General features: G+C 52.6%; 1 protein-coding gene and 2 long non-coding RNA genes across 6 annotated transcripts in view; 1 reads left to right on the forward strand and 2 right to left on the reverse strand.

Annotated features, from left to right (window-relative positions):
- Positions 1-2,136: 2,136 nt before the first annotated feature.
- LOC109570448 (uncharacterized) lies at positions 2,137-6,463 on the reverse strand. 3 transcript variants are annotated; one of them, XR_011560794.1, is made up of 4 exons: positions 5,482-6,463; positions 4,943-5,008; positions 3,262-3,314; positions 2,137-2,408 (listed from the first exon to the last, which is right to left on the reverse strand). It is a non-coding gene; the product is annotated as an uncharacterized lncRNA (long non-coding RNA). The 3 variants fall into 3 exon arrangements; XR_011560796.1 differs by having other exon boundaries at positions 4,438-5,008; XR_011560795.1 differs by having other exon boundaries at positions 5,389-6,463.
- Positions 6,464-6,522: 59 nt separating this feature from the next.
- The window catches only part of DHRS3 (dehydrogenase/reductase 3), a 49,566-nt gene continuing 40,074 nt past the window's right edge, over positions 6,523-16,014 (forward strand). The window contains exon 1 of the mRNA XM_019976427.2: positions 6,523-7,061. Within this exon, the coding sequence (XP_019831986.1) occupies positions 6,867-7,061 (195 nt within the window). The 5' untranslated portion in view covers positions 6,523-6,866. The remainder of the gene's footprint in view (positions 7,062-16,014) is intronic.
- Positions 10,794-14,766, reverse strand: LOC139176384 (uncharacterized). Of its 2 annotated transcripts, XR_011560801.1 has the most exons (3): positions 14,501-14,766; positions 14,274-14,369; positions 10,794-10,971 (listed from the first exon to the last, which is right to left on the reverse strand). It is a non-coding gene; the product is annotated as an uncharacterized lncRNA (long non-coding RNA). The 2 variants fall into 2 exon arrangements; XR_011560800.1 differs by having other exon boundaries at positions 14,274-14,766.

A 16,014-nucleotide genomic window follows, 5' to 3' on the forward strand; every position in this document is an offset into this window, starting at 1 on the left:
GAGCTACCCTGCCCACCCTCCCCCAGGGCTGCTCCAGCCCAGCAGGCATCCTCCCGTCACAGATATTCTCTTCACTCAGATTTCCCTGGGGTTCACTCCTCACTCCTACAGGGTCTCTGCCCCTATGCCGCTTCAGAGTGGCTTTCCCAGCCACTCCATGAACAGCTGTGAACTCCTGCATCTGTCTGTTCCCAACCCATTCTCTCCTGTCTCCCACCTGCCCTCATCGCTCTGTGCCCCACCTTGCCTATATTCCTCATGGCACTCTTCACCTAGCAGTGGGGGAATGCCAGCCCCATGAAGCAGAGCCTGGCACACAGTCGCTGCTCAATAAATATCTAGTGGATGAATAAGTGGATGAATGAATAAATGCATGAAGGAAGGCACACATCTGAAATCTTTCACCGCTTTTGCTCCCGAGGTTGTGTCCCAGCAACTCTATTTCCTTATTGGTGGGCAGCAGGTCATCTTGTGTTTTATTATGAAACACAGGGTCAAGACGAAATGACCGATTTGAAGGTGGGGACAGCAGAGCCTCAGCGCATGCTCCACTGCACAGATCACACGCCTACCAGCCAGGCCCTGTCCCTACCCTTGAGAAGCCCCCAGGGTGCTGTGAGATACAGAGGAAACCAGCAATTACAGTGCAGTGTCACTGTGTGGGGAGGTAGGAAAATATAGGGGCCAAGAGCAGAAACCCCTGGGCCAGCCTTGGCTGGGGGAAGGGGGCACCAGGGACTGAACGGGGCGGTGGATAGAGCTTTCTGGAAAACATACCGCATGACCTAAAGGAAACCGTACAAGATGAATAGGGGTTTACTCAGCCAAAGAGGAAAGGTCCTGGAGCAAGTGTGCTGGCGGGCGTGGGGTGGAAGGTAACCAGGTGAGGTGAGGAAACACCCAGCAGAGGCCAGTCCTCAAGGCCCGTCCAGAAGCCCTACTCTGGGGCCATCCAGGAACACCGCTAACGGAAGCCCTGCATCTTGTTTGTGGCTGAACTGGCTTGTCAGCAAGCAGGCAGCACCCCCATAGAAACAAGAGCTGGCATTTACTGGGCTCTTGTATGGGATTTTATGAGACCTAATCCCAGCCTCGCTGCTGTCCTCCCTTTTCAAATGAAGAAGCTGGAGACAGGAAGTGGGGAGTGCAGAGCTGCGATCTGAACCAGACCACCAGACCCCAAAGCCAGCATCATCGCCCTACTGCCCCTCTCTGACACATTCGGCCTTCCCCCCAACCCCGTGGCCCCTACAGGTGGTGGCCAAAAGGGAGAGACTCCACAACCAGTGGCTGACTGGCTAACCAACTGAAGGCACCCTCTGCTCCTCCAGCTTCTGGTGGCTTCCCTGTTAGGTGTCTGTGGAGCCACCAGCCCAGAACAGGCCATGGGTGAGGGTTCAGTGCCATGACACATCCTAATGACAAAGGAGAGAAGAGCTCGCGAGGTGGTGGGAGAAGTGAGAAAGGCTTCATGAAGGGGCTGTTACCAACCAGGGGCCGCCCTGAGGCTGGGAGTGATTGAAGGCAAAAGGAGAAGAGGGGGCCGAGGGTGAGACAGTTAGCACCACCGATTTAATGGACATGAACTTGTGCAAATTCCGGGAGATACTGGAGGACAGGAAGGTCTGGCACAGTGCAGCCCATGGGGGTTGCAAAGAGTCTTAGTGACTGAACAACAGCTGAGAGGCAGCCCTGGGTGGTTCCCAAACACTGGCCAACACACACATTCTGGGGCTCCCGCCCTAAGATGTTGGCCCGGGACATCTAGGCTGGGAACCCAGGAATCTGCATGTTGACAAGCTCCCCCAGTAGATCTTATACATTCTGGAAGACATCCACAGATAAATCCAACAGAGCTGAGCACTTGACCAGGGTTCAAATCCCACCTCCAGCTCTGGGCTACATGATCTTAAGTGACTTTCTTAACCCGGTAAGCCTCAGATAAGTAGAAGGCAAGGCTTGAACCCTGTTTGTTTTTCCAGCTCTCAGCTGGGATGGTGATAGGGGAAGTTCCTGGTTAAAGGACTACACAAGAGCATTCATGTGCTTGGCACTGTGGATGCAATGCAGGTGGGGGTAAATTCAGAACTGGGGCTTAACAGACACACACCACTATACAGATAAACAACAAGCGCCTACTGTATAGCACCGGAAACTATATTTAACATCTTGTAAGGAAAAGAACCTGAGAAAGAATATGCATGTGTACTGGGTCGCTTCAGTCGTGTCCAACTCTTTGAGACCCGATAGACTTCACTCCACCAGGCTTCTCTGTCCATGCGATTCTCTAGGCAATACTGGAGTGGGTTGCTATTTCCTCTTCTAGGGGATCTTCCCGACCCAGAAATCAAACCTGTGTTTCTTGCATCTCCTGCATTGGCAGGCAGGTACTTTACCACTAGCATCACCTGAAAAAGAATATATATATATATATAAACAGAATACTTAGCTGTACACCTGAAACATTGTAAATCAACTATGCTTTAAAAAAAAAAAAAAAAAGCATAGTTTTTTCCCCCCCTCTCTGGGGGAAAAAATGGGACAGAGCCCTGGGAGCATGGGGCGGGTACAGTGTGGTGGCCCATCCAGGGCCAGCAAGTTCCCCTGCAGGTAACAGGGCTGGCTCTCTGGGGGGGCCCACCTTTACCCGTGAGCTGCTGGCTCTGGGTTGGAAGGCGGCTCCAGCCTGCCCTGCTGGGTCCTTGCACCTCCTGTGCCCGCCCCACACCGGGAGAGCTGAGTCATGGAAAAAGTTAGTTCTTTGGGCTGCAGCTTACCTCCCTCCTCCATCAAGCCTACAAAGGCTCCTTTCACGTCTCCAGGAGTGGAGAGAAAACTGTGGGGCCCTCTCCCAGGCTGGGATGTGAAATTTCAAACTTCACCCTGGAGTTAAATTCCCCACCCCCTGCTCCCAAGTAAGGGAGGAGGGGGTACCAAGAGCCAAAAACACAGGTAGGAGGAGGTGGGAGAGGAGGGGGAGGGGTTGTGTCCCATTTAGTTCCTACTGAAGCCAGGTCACGGGGACCCTCTGGACCAGCCCACTGGACTGTGCATCCCCCAGCCCAGTACCCTCCTTGCCTCCATCTTCCCTGGGAAGTTGGGGGACATAGAGGAGATGACAGACAGAACCTCTCTGGGAAGCTGATGATGGAAGAGGCCTGAGTCCACAGGATGCAAGGCTAGTAAAACTCACATCCTGAAGGTGGAACAAGTAGAAAAAAGGTGTCCTATTCCCAACCACAGTTCATCTTTTAGGGCTACCTGACATGTTCCTTTATGGGCTTCCCAGGTGGCGCTAGTGGTAAAGAATCGACCTGCAGGAGACAAAAGAGACATTGGATCCATCCTGGGTCAGGAAGATCCCCTGGAGGAAGCCAGGGCAACCCACTCCAGTATTCCTGCCTGGAGAATCCCATGCACAAAGGAGTCTGGCAGGCTACAGTTCATAGGCTCACAAAGAATTGAACACAACTGAAGCGACTTAGCATGCACACACGACATATTCCTTTATACTGTGATTTCACTCTAAACCTGACGTTTGGGAGAGGTTAAGGGAAGCCCCGTGTGGCCTTGAGTTGAATGAGTCACTTACATTGCTGAGCCCAGTGTTAACACAGTGGCATCGTGACGCCCACCCCTGGAGACTGTTTCAGAGATGAAGTCAAAGTACGTGTAACGGTCCTGATACGCTGAAGGTTAATTTGGGTTCTCAACCCCCTTCCCACTCAAACTTACACCCAAGGCCAATGTAAGTGGGACCTAGAGGTCTCCCAGCTGATGTGGTATCTGAACAGGGTTGGCTGGCTGGTGAGCATCAGTGGATTTCAGTGAACACACTGCTGGGTTTAAGAGTTGCTTCACATCCCTGTGTTTCAGTAACCTACTCCACACAACAGCGAGTGTGTGGGAAAGTGGAGCTATGATACTTGCAAGCCTTTTTAGGCTTGAAGTATTCATCTTAGGTAGGGAGAAAAGCCTGGAAGGAAAAGGGTGCCTGGTAGGGTAGAAGGAACACTGCAGTATCGCATCCACACCACTAGGCGGCGTCGAGGATAACAGATGAGAACAGGCTGCGCGCAGGGGTTTCAGCGCCAGACTTTCCCCAGTTGTATTGGCAGGCCCCGCAGACACCCGCCACCTCTGGGTGGGGAGAGCCTCTCCAGGGCTGGGATTTCTTTCCCATTTTTACAGACCTCCTAGGTGGGAGGAGGCCGTCATGTTGACCAAGTCCTGCCTTTAGCCGTGGCCTGGGAGTCTAGGAAGGCAATGGCCTGCCTTGGGATCCTATTTTTGGAGGGTTGGATGGAGGCAGGAGGGAGCCTGGTCCTCTCCTCCTGCCAGAATAGGGTGGGGTGGGATGGGGTAGGAAAAGGAATCATGTCTGATCTGGAGCCCTCCCTCCTGCGCTACCTGGCAGACCGGGATAATGATACCCGCCTTTGCAAGGTCAGTGGGAGGATTCAGTTTCAGATTTGAAGCCCTCAGTGTAGGATAGTCTGTCATCCAGCCACACTCTTCCTACCCTTTTTTGCTCTTCCAGCGGGTGACATAATGACTTCCCAAATTCACCTGGAAGGAAGATCCACGCGGGCAGGAGTTTCCTCCAGAGCTACAGGGTCTTTGCAGCCCCGGGCGGAGTTAAACCCCCAGCCACCCCCTCCCCAAACCAGCTTTTCTCAAAGTGACATTTTCCCCGGATCCTCAGCAGATCATTAAACGGCACTGATTCCAGCACACCCAGCCCTGTTCAATCAGAAGGTCTGGGGGTGAGGCCCTGCACTCCTCGCCTGAACAAGCCTCTCTCTGGAGAACCGCTGGCCCAGATTACAGGGCAAGCTCCCTGGCTCATCCTCCTCTCTTCCTCCAGGCCTGGGACCATCAGGGGCAGCAGGAGGCAAGTCCGATCAGTCATTTTCACTGGCTCTGCTCTTTCGTGACTCACCTCCCAGACTTTCTGCAACAGACAACTCTAAATAGCTGGGTCCCACCCTCCGGCAGGGGAGACATTCTGGTTGGGAGAAAGCAAGAGGTTACAAGGTGGGCCCACCCAACCCCGCGGAGGGCAGCCCAGGGAGACCCAAAGCGAGAAGTCCCCTGCACAGCATGGCGGGGTGGGGGGTGGGGGGGGGGTAAGGGCGGGGGCTTGTAGGGGGGTCAGGTTTAGCAAGTTTTGTTTACAGGCGTTTGTTAAGGAAATTGCTGTCAGTCAAGGTAATTCTAGCCCAGATGAGCAATAAATACGCTTCCAGCTAATCTTATGGGGATTTTATTGACACCTCGGGGGCAGAGGTTCCCTTACCCTGCCCACCGCCACCCCTCAAAGCAAAACCTTGCTACCCAGCTGTTCCCCCCCCCCCCCCGCCCCCACGCCAACGCCCCGGCCCTTACAACACGACGGACTTGGGTCAGACTTAGAAAGTGCTCTCTAAGTGAAGACAGGAGGCTTCTGAGTAAGGGTCAGAAGTGGCTTCCTGGTCCTACCTGGAGGCAGGGGATGATCAAATGACCTGAAATAAACCCTGGGCGACCTGATGGATCAAGGCGAGCGTAAGCTCCCCCGGGTCTCCCCCGCAGGCACACTGGCGGTCACCTGGCCCGCAGGCTTCCCTGCTCAGGCAGACCGAGCCCCAGGCCAGAAGGCATGTCTCGAGGAGGGAGCCGGTTCGCTGGAGTCGGTTCCAGCGTGTGCGAGTTACTGCGGCGAGCCCTCAGGGACACAGCCGGCAAGCCCCTGCTTGCAGCTAGTGGAGCCGGCCCGGGGAGAGCGGAGTCTCTGAGAGCCCGTGTGCGCGCCCGGGCGCGCACCCCACCACTGCGCAGGGGGAGGGGAGCCCGCGGCAGCCACTCAGAGGAACCGTGGCGAAGCCTCAGAACAACTTTAACTGTCAATCAGACTTAATGGGGTATTATAAAAAAAAAAAATGGGGGGAAAAGGGCCGCCCTCTCGTTCTGAGCCGCGGCTGTCCCGGGAGCGAACGGATAAGGCGGCGTAGACCCAATCGTCCGATCCACTCGCGCTCCGCACCCGGGCCCTCTCCAAGTTGGAAAGGACAAAAAGAAGGCAATAAATGCTAACAAGGGAGAGAGAGGGAGCCGGATCGAGCGGCAACTCCCAGCCTCCGCTGGAAGAGAGAGGGAGGGAGGGAGCCGAAGAGAGCGGGCGCGCGCGAGGGCGAGCCATGCACGTAAAGAAACTGACACCCGGACCCCCCACTTCTCCTGCACGTTGCTGGCAATCAGATCGCGTTTAAGCAATTTCCTGAGCCCAAGAATAGCAATGAGTCTGGAGACTTTCGCGGGCTGAAATTGGGAGCTCCAAGCACTTTTCCCCCCTACTTTCTTTTTTTTTTTTTTTTTTCCTGGAAAAGAGGGGGGGGCGCTACAATTTGGAGACGGTTTTTTTTTTTTAATCTTGCACTTTGAAACCGCGGGACTGTAGCAGGGTGCGCGCGTGTGGTTGGTGCTTTTTTTTTTTTTTTTTCCTTCCCCTGCCTAAACTCCTCTGTCAGCCTGTAAACATTACCTGAGAATTCCCCAGCCGAAACGGCTGGCTGCCGGGGCAAGAAAGTTCTTGTTAGAACTTTCCACCTCTGGCTTCCCCTCCACCCCTCTTACTGTCCCAACCTTCGGAGACGCTTTTTCTCCTCCGGAGGATTTATCTTTTTTTTTTTTCTCCCCCCTCTTTTTCTCACCGGGTGCTTGCTTTGCATTTGGGAAGAGGTGATTTCAAGAGTGGCCAGGTGGGACGCCTCTCTGCCCCCTTATTCGGTTTATTTATTATTGTTTGGGGGTGTTTTCTTTTTTAAGTCCTGTTTTGTTCGGTCCGGGGAGTTTCGCCCCCGCCGCCCGGCTCCGCGGCGCGGAGGATGGTGTGGAAACGGCTGGGCGCGCTGGTGGTGTTCCCTCTGCAGATGATCTATCTGGTGGTGAAGGCTGCGGTCGGACTGGTGCTGCCCGCCAAGCTGCGGGACCTGTCCCGGGAGAACGTCCTCATCACCGGCGGCGGGAGAGGCATCGGGCGCCAGCTAGCTCGCGAGTTCGCAGAGCGCGGCGCCAGAAAGGTACCGGGACCCCGCGAATCCAGACTGGTGGGGGCCGGAGGCGAGGGGGGCCCAGGGGACAGGGGGTGCGCCCACCTGCTGCCGCTGCCGGAACCCGCGCCCAGGGTCTGAAAGTCGCCGACCACCCTACTTCTCTGCGCCACCCGCGAGTGCTGAGCTAGTTAGTTTCACCTTGTACATTTCCCGGGCAGCCGACTGTCTGTCTTTTTTGGCAGGTCCGGAGCTGCCCCTCTCCTTTGGGATCTGTGGCTGGCTGTTCACCCCCACCTCGAAACTTAGCAGACCCACCCATTTCCCACATTCTTCCCTCCCAAAGGAAGGTGTTGCGTTTTTTCCTCCCCTCGCTTTCTCTCTTTGCCGCCACCCTGGTAAGGCAGGGTGTGTGCGCTCCTGGGTAGAGCGGGGAGCCGCCTGCTAGCTGGCGCTTCGTATTTTCCTTGGCAACCCGCTTCCCAGCCCCAACCTGGACGGCTGCGGCTCTGGAAGCTGGGAAAGGGGGTACTCGGTGTGGTTTGAAAAGCGGGAAGCGGTGGTGGATGTCTAGCCTAGCCTGATAGGCACTCGGAAGCCAGGTGTTCCGAAATCTAGAGAGAGGGGACAGGCTAACCAGCAGCTGATCAAGAGTTCTTGTTCTAGCTTCAGTGCTGCCTCCGCACACCCACCCCCCACCACCACCCAAATACAGCCCGGAAGGGGATCCCTCCCCACTAAGAGGAGAGGTGGCACTGTGGTGAACCACCCCTCCCCCCTTCCAACTCCCAAGCCCTGCCTTTAACTTTTTGCTAGTTCCACCACCTCTTCCTCCAGTTTTCCCAGACCTGGTGCCTAAGAGTGGGGAGGCTGAGCCAGCTGTCACCCAACGCCAACCCAAGCCAGGCTGACTCACCCAGTGACTAGAGCAATAGAGAGAGAGATTTGAGGCCAGCAGGCTGGGCTGTCTCCAGCCAGCCCTGTGAAGAGGAAGAGCAAAAACAGGGAATTAGTTTGAAATTTAAACTGCTGTGAGCGAGGGGGGTGAAAGGGCCGGCAAAGCCAGCTGATCTGACATGGAGCCACATACCTAGGGGATTAAGTAAATATGTACTGTAGAAAACCAAACCTGCATGTAATTCCAGGTTGCTTTTGTTTTGTTAAATACTGCCCTGAGATTTACAATTCCTCCGGGGTGGCTCGGACTGGGACTGAACTTTGGAGCCTGAACTATCAGCCAAAGCCGATTGCCGATTAACTCTTCCTTCCCTGGGTGGCGTTTAGAAGGAGGTGGTGGCTGTAGGTTGGAGGCTGTCAAGGCTGAGTAAGTTAGCTGGGGTCGACTGTCTCCCAGCTCCTGCTTCTCCTTGGGTGGCTTGGACAGCTGCTTGACCTTGCAGTTGGAAGAGGAGTTCAGAAGTGTTTTTTAACCCTTGGACACACCGAAAAAGGAGAAGCAGAAGTTGCTCTCAGCAGTTTCATTTCCTTGGGAGTGATGCCCTCCACCCCCCCCCCCCCACATCTGTTATGGAGGAGTGGCAGATGAGGGTGCCCTTGTGGGGAGGGGGAGCCTGGAGGGTTTGGTACAATCGTATGTGATTGTCATTCCCTAGCTGTCTGCATCCCACAGAAACTTTTCTTCTGGCTCTTCCAGCTGGCCCAAGTCCTGGGTCTCTCACTGCTCTTGTAACTGGCTGCAGTAGGCATATGAAGAACTCTTTTAGTCAATCTGGAAAAACTTGACTGACTATAAACAAGCCTAAATTGAAAGAAGTGTATGGCACTGGGGTGGGGGAGGGGCAGAGCGGCACCATACACTGGGAACCATGCCCCACTGAATTTGAAATGGGTATCTTCTGAAGAATAAAGCCAGGACCATTGAGTGATATGGCTTAATTAGTATCTGGTCACCAGAAACAGGAACCAGGGGCCCTATGAACCTTCCAGTGCCATTCACCGCGGGTTCAGTCCTCAGGCCAGTCAGAACGACCAAGAGCCCTCCCTATAACTTGTAATTATCAGACCAATTACTGGAGCTGCGTTTTAATGAGCCTTAGGCTCGCTGTCATGGCTGGGAATTTAGAATCAAGGTTTCTTGCCTGAATCCATCTGGGGCCCAGTGAAAGGGCCTTGGGACCACTCCCAGAGCTGGGAGTGTTTAGGGCGCTGGTGGGCTTGGGGACACAGGGCTGAGTGTTGTGGAATGGGGACTTTGGGGCAGATGGCTGAGAGAGTTAAGTGGATGGTGGGCTCAGGGTGGTCGTGGAGCAGCTGGAGAGAGCTGGGAGCATGGTGCCCACCCACAGCCTACAGCAAAGTTAGGCAGGCCACCTCCATGGCCTGCGTGACCCTCCTCCCCTGGGTGGAAGGAGAGGCAGGATCCATGGGGAAAGGCCCCCCTAAAGAGAAAGAAGGGAGGAGAATCAGAGTCTGCAAATTGCTTGCATGTCTGAGAAAGGTCTGTTAGCTTCTGGGGGGGGGGGCAACAACCCAGTTTCCAAAAAATGACCTTGAGTCAAATGATTTGGTAATATTTTGGGGCAGTGGTGCCCTTAGGCTGCAGAGATGACCCAAATAAGGGTTTTTCTTAAAGAGACCCAAAGGCACGAAAGTTGGAAAGTTCCTCACCTTGAGATATCTCTGCTTAACTACCTTGTACGAGGTTCACCCGGACAGGGCCAGTCATGGCCCAGGTCTCCGAGGCAAAGACTCTAGCTGGGTAATTGCCCATTACAACCCCTTTATACTTGCTGTGTCCTTCTGGAACTCCTTCCATGGAAGCATTCACAGAGCTTGGGCTCAGCCCTACACCTCCAAGGCTCTGTCTGGGTAGGCTAGAGGTAGACCTAGCCTCTGCTTTTTGACTTTGACCTGGTTTTAGCAACAGCCCCCTGAAGGACAGAAGTGAACTGTTTGGAAGTATCTGCAGGGATTGTTCCAGCCTCTGGCCCAGTAGGAGGCAAGTGGCTGGATTAGAGCCCTGGGCCATGATGGCAGAACCCTTGAGCAGGGACCCAGTCCCTTCATGGAAGAGAGAGCCAGCCAGGACTCCGGGACGCGTTTTGCAGATCCAGTCTGAGGACTGGTTCAGAGTTGCACCTGCTTTGTTATTGAATTTATGGTCCATGGGTCTGTAGCCTTTTTCTTAAAGAAGCTCACTAGGAATAGACCCTTCACCTAGTCTGGTGAATCACATCCATTCAGCAAATCCTTCCCATCCTGGCACTGGGCCAGGCCCAGGCCCAACTACCCCTTGATGACCACCTCAGAGAGACCTAGTCCAACAAACCTGCCCGAGGTGTCTGTAAGTGTTCAGTGCAGCACTGGGCCTGGAGAGGGGTGGGTAGAGCAAAGAAGGCTCAGAGACATGGCCAGGTGCTAACTGTCAAGGCACAAGCTATAGCGTATGTTTCCTGTAACTGCTGTAACAAATGACCACCAAGTTGGTGCCTTGCAGCAACAGAAGTGTATTCTATTTCTAATCTGGAGGTTAGAAATCTGAAATCTGGGGCTTGGTGGTGCCCCCCTCATTCAAAGACTCCGGGGAGAATTCTTCCTCCTCCCTCCCCCTCCCTCCTCACTCCTGGTGGCTCCTGGTTGGCATTCCTTGGCTTGTGGCAGCATCACTCCCATCTCTGCCTCCTTCTTCACGTGACTGTCTGCTATCTGTGTCTGTGTGTCCTCTCTTCTCATAAAAACACCAGTCATTGGATTTGGGCCCACTCGAATCCAGTATGACCTTGTCTTGGGATCCTTAACTAATTACATCTCTGAAGACTTTATTTCCAAATGAGATCACATTCTGAGGTCCTGGGTAGACACAAAGTTGGGGGGGTACACTACACAGAAGGCTTCCCAGGTGGCTCAGTGGTAAAGAATCTGCCTGTCAATGCAGGAGACACAGGAGACGCAGGTTCGATCCTGGAGTTGAGAAGATGCCCTGGAGGAGGAAATGGCAACCCACTCCAGTATTCTTGCCTAGGAAATCCCATGGACAGAGGAGCCTGGCGGCTACAGTCCATGGGGTCGCAAGAGACAGACACGACTCAGCACAGCACGGTACAGCACACTACACAGAGAAACCCAGAGCCATTCATCTATAACAAGAGTGCATGGAAGGCTTCCTGAAGAAGGTGGCATTTGAGTGAGGCTTAGAGCACATCAAGAGTTTGAACCAGCAGAGGTGGGGGAAGGGTAACCCACGTGCAAGAAACCAGTGATGAGAGATTGTACACCTGGCTGAAACTGGGGATGGGAGGCAGAAGGGAATGAAAGAAAAATAATGTTGCATGGACTAGGGATTAGGGGAAGGAATAATTTGTGTCTCACACTCTGAATTAGGCCAGTACTGATGAGATTAGGAAAAAGGAGAAAGGGGAGAGAAGGGTCCAGACAGGTAATCTTGCAATCCAGAGTCATCAGGCCAAAGTAGCTGCATTAAACAATTGATATGTCATGAAAGTCACACAGCTAGGGTGACATGGGAAACAGCAGTGGTTTACTTCTCCCCTTCTCACCCAGAATGCAGCCTTTGCTAAGAATTTCTAGGAAAAGTACCAGGTTCTCATCTAATGCAGTTTGGGAGCAGGAAAGTAGGCTACCTGTCCTAACTGTGGCATCTAGGAAATTCTTTCAGCATGCAGCGTCTGGTCCTTGGGTTTCAAACAATGGGCTTTACAATTTGGACTGTCAGCTGAATAGACAAACACCTCCCTTTTACTGCCCCACCCACTTCGCCTGGGGAACAAAGGTGCCCACATCTGGGACCACGCCCCTTGTGACCAGGCTCACCTGGGTTCTAGACCTGACTTTGCTACAACCCTGAAAAAGTCACTCCCTTCTCCAGGCTGCAGCTAAGAAGCACACCTGTAAAAATGAAAGGGGACGCAATGATCCCTAAGACCCTGGCATGCTCTAAAATTCTCTTACGGCTCCTGTTAGTAGCTTCCCTAGTAGCTCAGATGGTAAAGCATCCGCCTGCAATGCAGGAGACCTGGGTTCCATCCTGGGTTGGGAAGATCCCCTGGAGAAGGAAATGGCAACCCACTCAGGTATCCTTGCCTGGAAAAGCCCATGGACAGAGGAGCCTGGCAGGCTACAGTCCATGGGATCACAAAGAGTCGGACACGACTGAGAAACTAACACACATATGGCTCAGCCATCCCAGGAAAGCAACCTCGTGCCAAGTTCTCTGCCAAAGACATTTGTCCTCATCACTGCAGATCTGAGCCTTTTGTGCTGTGCATCAGATCCCACTGAATGAAAAAGCAGCAGCTCAGAGTTGGAAAATGTGCCCTCAGTCTGTAGACGGCCTCACGTCCATTTCTAAACCCCTTTAACAGCCACCAGGTAGCCGACTCTGTGATTTATTTCAACTCTTGCAGGAAATGTTAGTGTTTTCAACTTGTGGCTTCCAAGAGAACGAAAGGCCCGAGTTTCCCAATTAACACGTCAAGTGGAACTTGCAGGGTATATCCTAAAATCAGAGCATGCTCCCTAACCTGGAAATACTGACCCTGGGTCAGGATGTCCATCGTCCATCTACCTGGGCATCTGCTCATTCTTGGGCAGATTCCAAGTTCTTCTGAACTTTCTGCATTTCAGAGCCTTGGCCATTGGTTTATCCCCGACCCAGAGCCCTTCCAGTCTCTGTATCAAAATAGTTACTTTCTCTGTACCATCTTTATCTTGTTATTTGCTGAGAAACGATCCTTACCACTTTGAGAAAACTATCTTGGCCATATTGATGAGAAGGGAGCCATTAGCCATCCTTTCTCCCAAGGAAAGAGATCCAGTTGTTGTCCTCACTACAACTTGTCCCTAGAGTCTTCATCCCAACCTGCCACTCTCAAAAGCCCACATAGTTATGGGCACCTGGGCTCGAATGGTTCCAGACCCAACCTGTTCTTCTGTATCCTCAGGCCAAAGCACAACCTTACCTAGAATGTTGTAAGATGTTCTCCTTGCTCCCTTTAGAAGACACACTCAAAAAAAACCCCCAAGTATATACGATGCTTGAAAGGGAGACATTTGAAACATATTATTCAGATGAACCAAGAAGGTTGGGAAAGAGTTGAAGCCAAATGAAAAGGAGACAAGCAAATCTGTTTAGATACTAGCGTTCCCAAATGCACACTTGTCTGCCGTGAGATGAGTGAGGTCCCTTAAAAGGCATGAAGTCTTATTAAAGTTCTGGATTCTCGAAAAGAAAGTGTTAGGGGACTTCCCTGGTGGTCTGGTGGTTAAGACTCCGTGCTTCCACTGCAGGGTGCACGACCTGGTCTAGGACGTAAGATCCCCTGTGCTACACGGCACAGCCAAAGATAATTTTTAAAAAATTATAATTAAAATTCACAAAATTTTTTTTAAATGCCAAATACCAGAATAGTTTAACAAATGAGTGGTTGGTGGGAACTCGTTCATTCATTCCACAAGTCTGTGGTGCACCCTATGTGTGCCCAGCACTGTTCTAGGCATAGAGATATGGCAGCGGTGAGCAAAGCAGACACCAGTCCCCACCCGAGTGGAGTCGGCAGTTTGGTGAGGGAGACAGATAAAAACAGGATACAGAAAACAGCCCGTTACATCACAGTAAGGAGGAAACAAATGAGGTCCAGTGACAGGCCTGACGGGAATGGAGGGAGCAGCGTTCCAGGTAGAGGGAAGAGACAGACAAAGAAATGTACCTGGGATATCTGGGGAGCTGGGAGGGGGCCACTGTGGCTGGAGCAGAGTGAGTAATGAGGGCTGCAGTGTAGGGGGCAGGGGATGGGCCAGTAATGGGGGGTCAGGGAGCAGAACAGGAAGGGGTGGGGTGGGAGAGCAGGGCAGGAGACTGGGAGCAGGGCAGGGGGCGAGCTGGGGGAGCAGGGCAGGGCAGGTAGGGCCAGCAGTCTCTAGAACCGGCTCTGGCTTTGGCTCCAAGTGAAGCTGGGAGCTGTTGTTCTGCAAAGGGAAGTAGAAGTGACAGGATCTAACCCAAGTCACTTAGGGCCAGGTCACTTAGGGAGGTGGGGTGGGGGGGTGGAGGGGGTGGCAGGCCAAGGGCAGGAGAGGGGTTGGGGTGCTTCTTGGGCTCCTCTAAGTACTTGAGACCAGACTTGCCTGGCTCCCTTCTGAGGGCATTCTAAAGCTTGAGTCTGCTCTCAGCTTGGTGCTTGGATCTGAGAAGACACTGCTGTTGATATCTTTAGTCCAGTGGAAGTATGTGGGCTGAAGGGAGATCTGGGTAGGCTGGTGTACCTCTGGAGGGATGGGTGCGAGTCTTCCGGGATCCAGGCCTCAGAGTCTGCTGGGGAGACCTCCGCTCAGCAAGCCATGATCTGTGCTTGCGGATGCCTGGGGTGAAAAATGGTGACACGGCTCTTGGGGAACTGTGACTATGTCAAATTCATTCCTCGATTTAGGCAGCTGGGCTTAGGGCTGCCACAGGGAGCCACATTAACAAGGTTTTCTCTGGTGGCACTTACGTCCTGGTGTGATGATCATCTCCAATAAAGCCCCTGATGCTCTGGAAAGAGGAGTCAGCTTCAGTAAGATGACTTTAATGGCAACAGAAATTTAACTCCCTCTGCAAAGAAAATGAAAGCAACTGTATTGGTGCCCTGAGCAAAGGAGACACTTTTCAGTTCTACTATGTCAAGGGAGCCCAGGAGCATTGTAGGCAGTATCGGTCAACACTTTGAGAAGGTCCTTGAGCAACTGGGGGGCACCCAGGGAGCAGGCTCCAAATGACAAGGACCAGAAGCCATGACTTAGGTGGGATGGCCAATCCAGAAGCATTTGGTTGACTGCTTCAGGGGCTGGAGACAGTATCAGCTGCCTTCCAGGTGGATGGAGGTCCACACGAGGCTGGGGCCCGGGAGCACCTTCCCACCCTCTGGAGCTTTTCTGGGGTCAGCAGGCTGCAGTGAGGGAACTGTGGATTCTTGCATCAGGAGAGGTTGGGTTCTGGATGATCACCTGGGTCCCTTCCACCCCATTGATTCTGTGAACCATTGTTACTAGAGTGATGTCAGTGACCCAGACAGAGTCAGGGGCCACAAGGAAGAGAGGCCACCAGCTTCAATCGACCAATGCTCAAAAATTAAAAGAAGACAGCCCTTCTCAGCCTGACCTCAGCAGAGTCCTTCAGGGGCTGGGTCATTCCTTTGGTGGGGTTTTTCCAGGATGCTGGAGAGAGAAGAGGAGGAGTAGGAAGGTGCAGGCCTGTGTTCACATCCTTCATTCTGGCCATCAGTCATAACTTAGACCCGAAATGGATGCTGAGGGCTTCCTTGGGCTCCCCAGACAGCTTGAGACATTGGTGCATACCCTGTGTGACTGTGGTGGCCTACAGGATTGACTCCACAGGGCTTTTTCACATTCATTGTCCTGTCTAGGCCCAGAGGCAGGTGTGATCAGCAACCCACTGCTTTTCTTCTTTTCTTTTTTCCAATTAAAAAATAATTTTTAAATTTTTATATCCTTTTTAAACGTTACTTTCCATTGACCATTACTGCAAAATGTTGGCTGTATTCCCCGTGTTATACAGTACATTCTTGAGCCTGCCTTATACCCAATAGCGTGTACCTCCCCTCCCCCATCCTTATATTGCTGCTCCCACCCAGTGGTAACCACTCATTTGTTCTCTATATCTGTGAGTCTGCTTTTTGCTGTTATATTCACTAGTTTGTTGTGTTTTTTAGATCCCACATGTAAGTGATATCATATAGTGTGTGTCTTTCTCTGACTTATTTGACTTTGCATAATGCCCTCCAAGTGAGAACATTTCATTCTTTTTTATGACTGAGTAATATTCCAGCATGTGTGTGTGTGTGTGTGTGTGTGTGTGTGTGTAGATATGGATATAGATATACACCACATCTTCATCCACTCCTCTGTTTATGGACACTCAGGTTGCTTCTGTATCATGGCAATCGTAAATAACACTGTTATGAATATTGGGGTGCATGTACCTTTTCGAATTAGTGTCCTTGATTTT

The sequence above is a fragment of the Bos indicus genome, chromosome 16, assembly GCF_029378745.1.
Source record: "Bos indicus isolate NIAB-ARS_2022 breed Sahiwal x Tharparkar chromosome 16, NIAB-ARS_B.indTharparkar_mat_pri_1.0, whole genome shotgun sequence".
NCBI lineage: Eukaryota > Metazoa > Chordata > Mammalia > Artiodactyla > Bovidae > Bos > Bos indicus.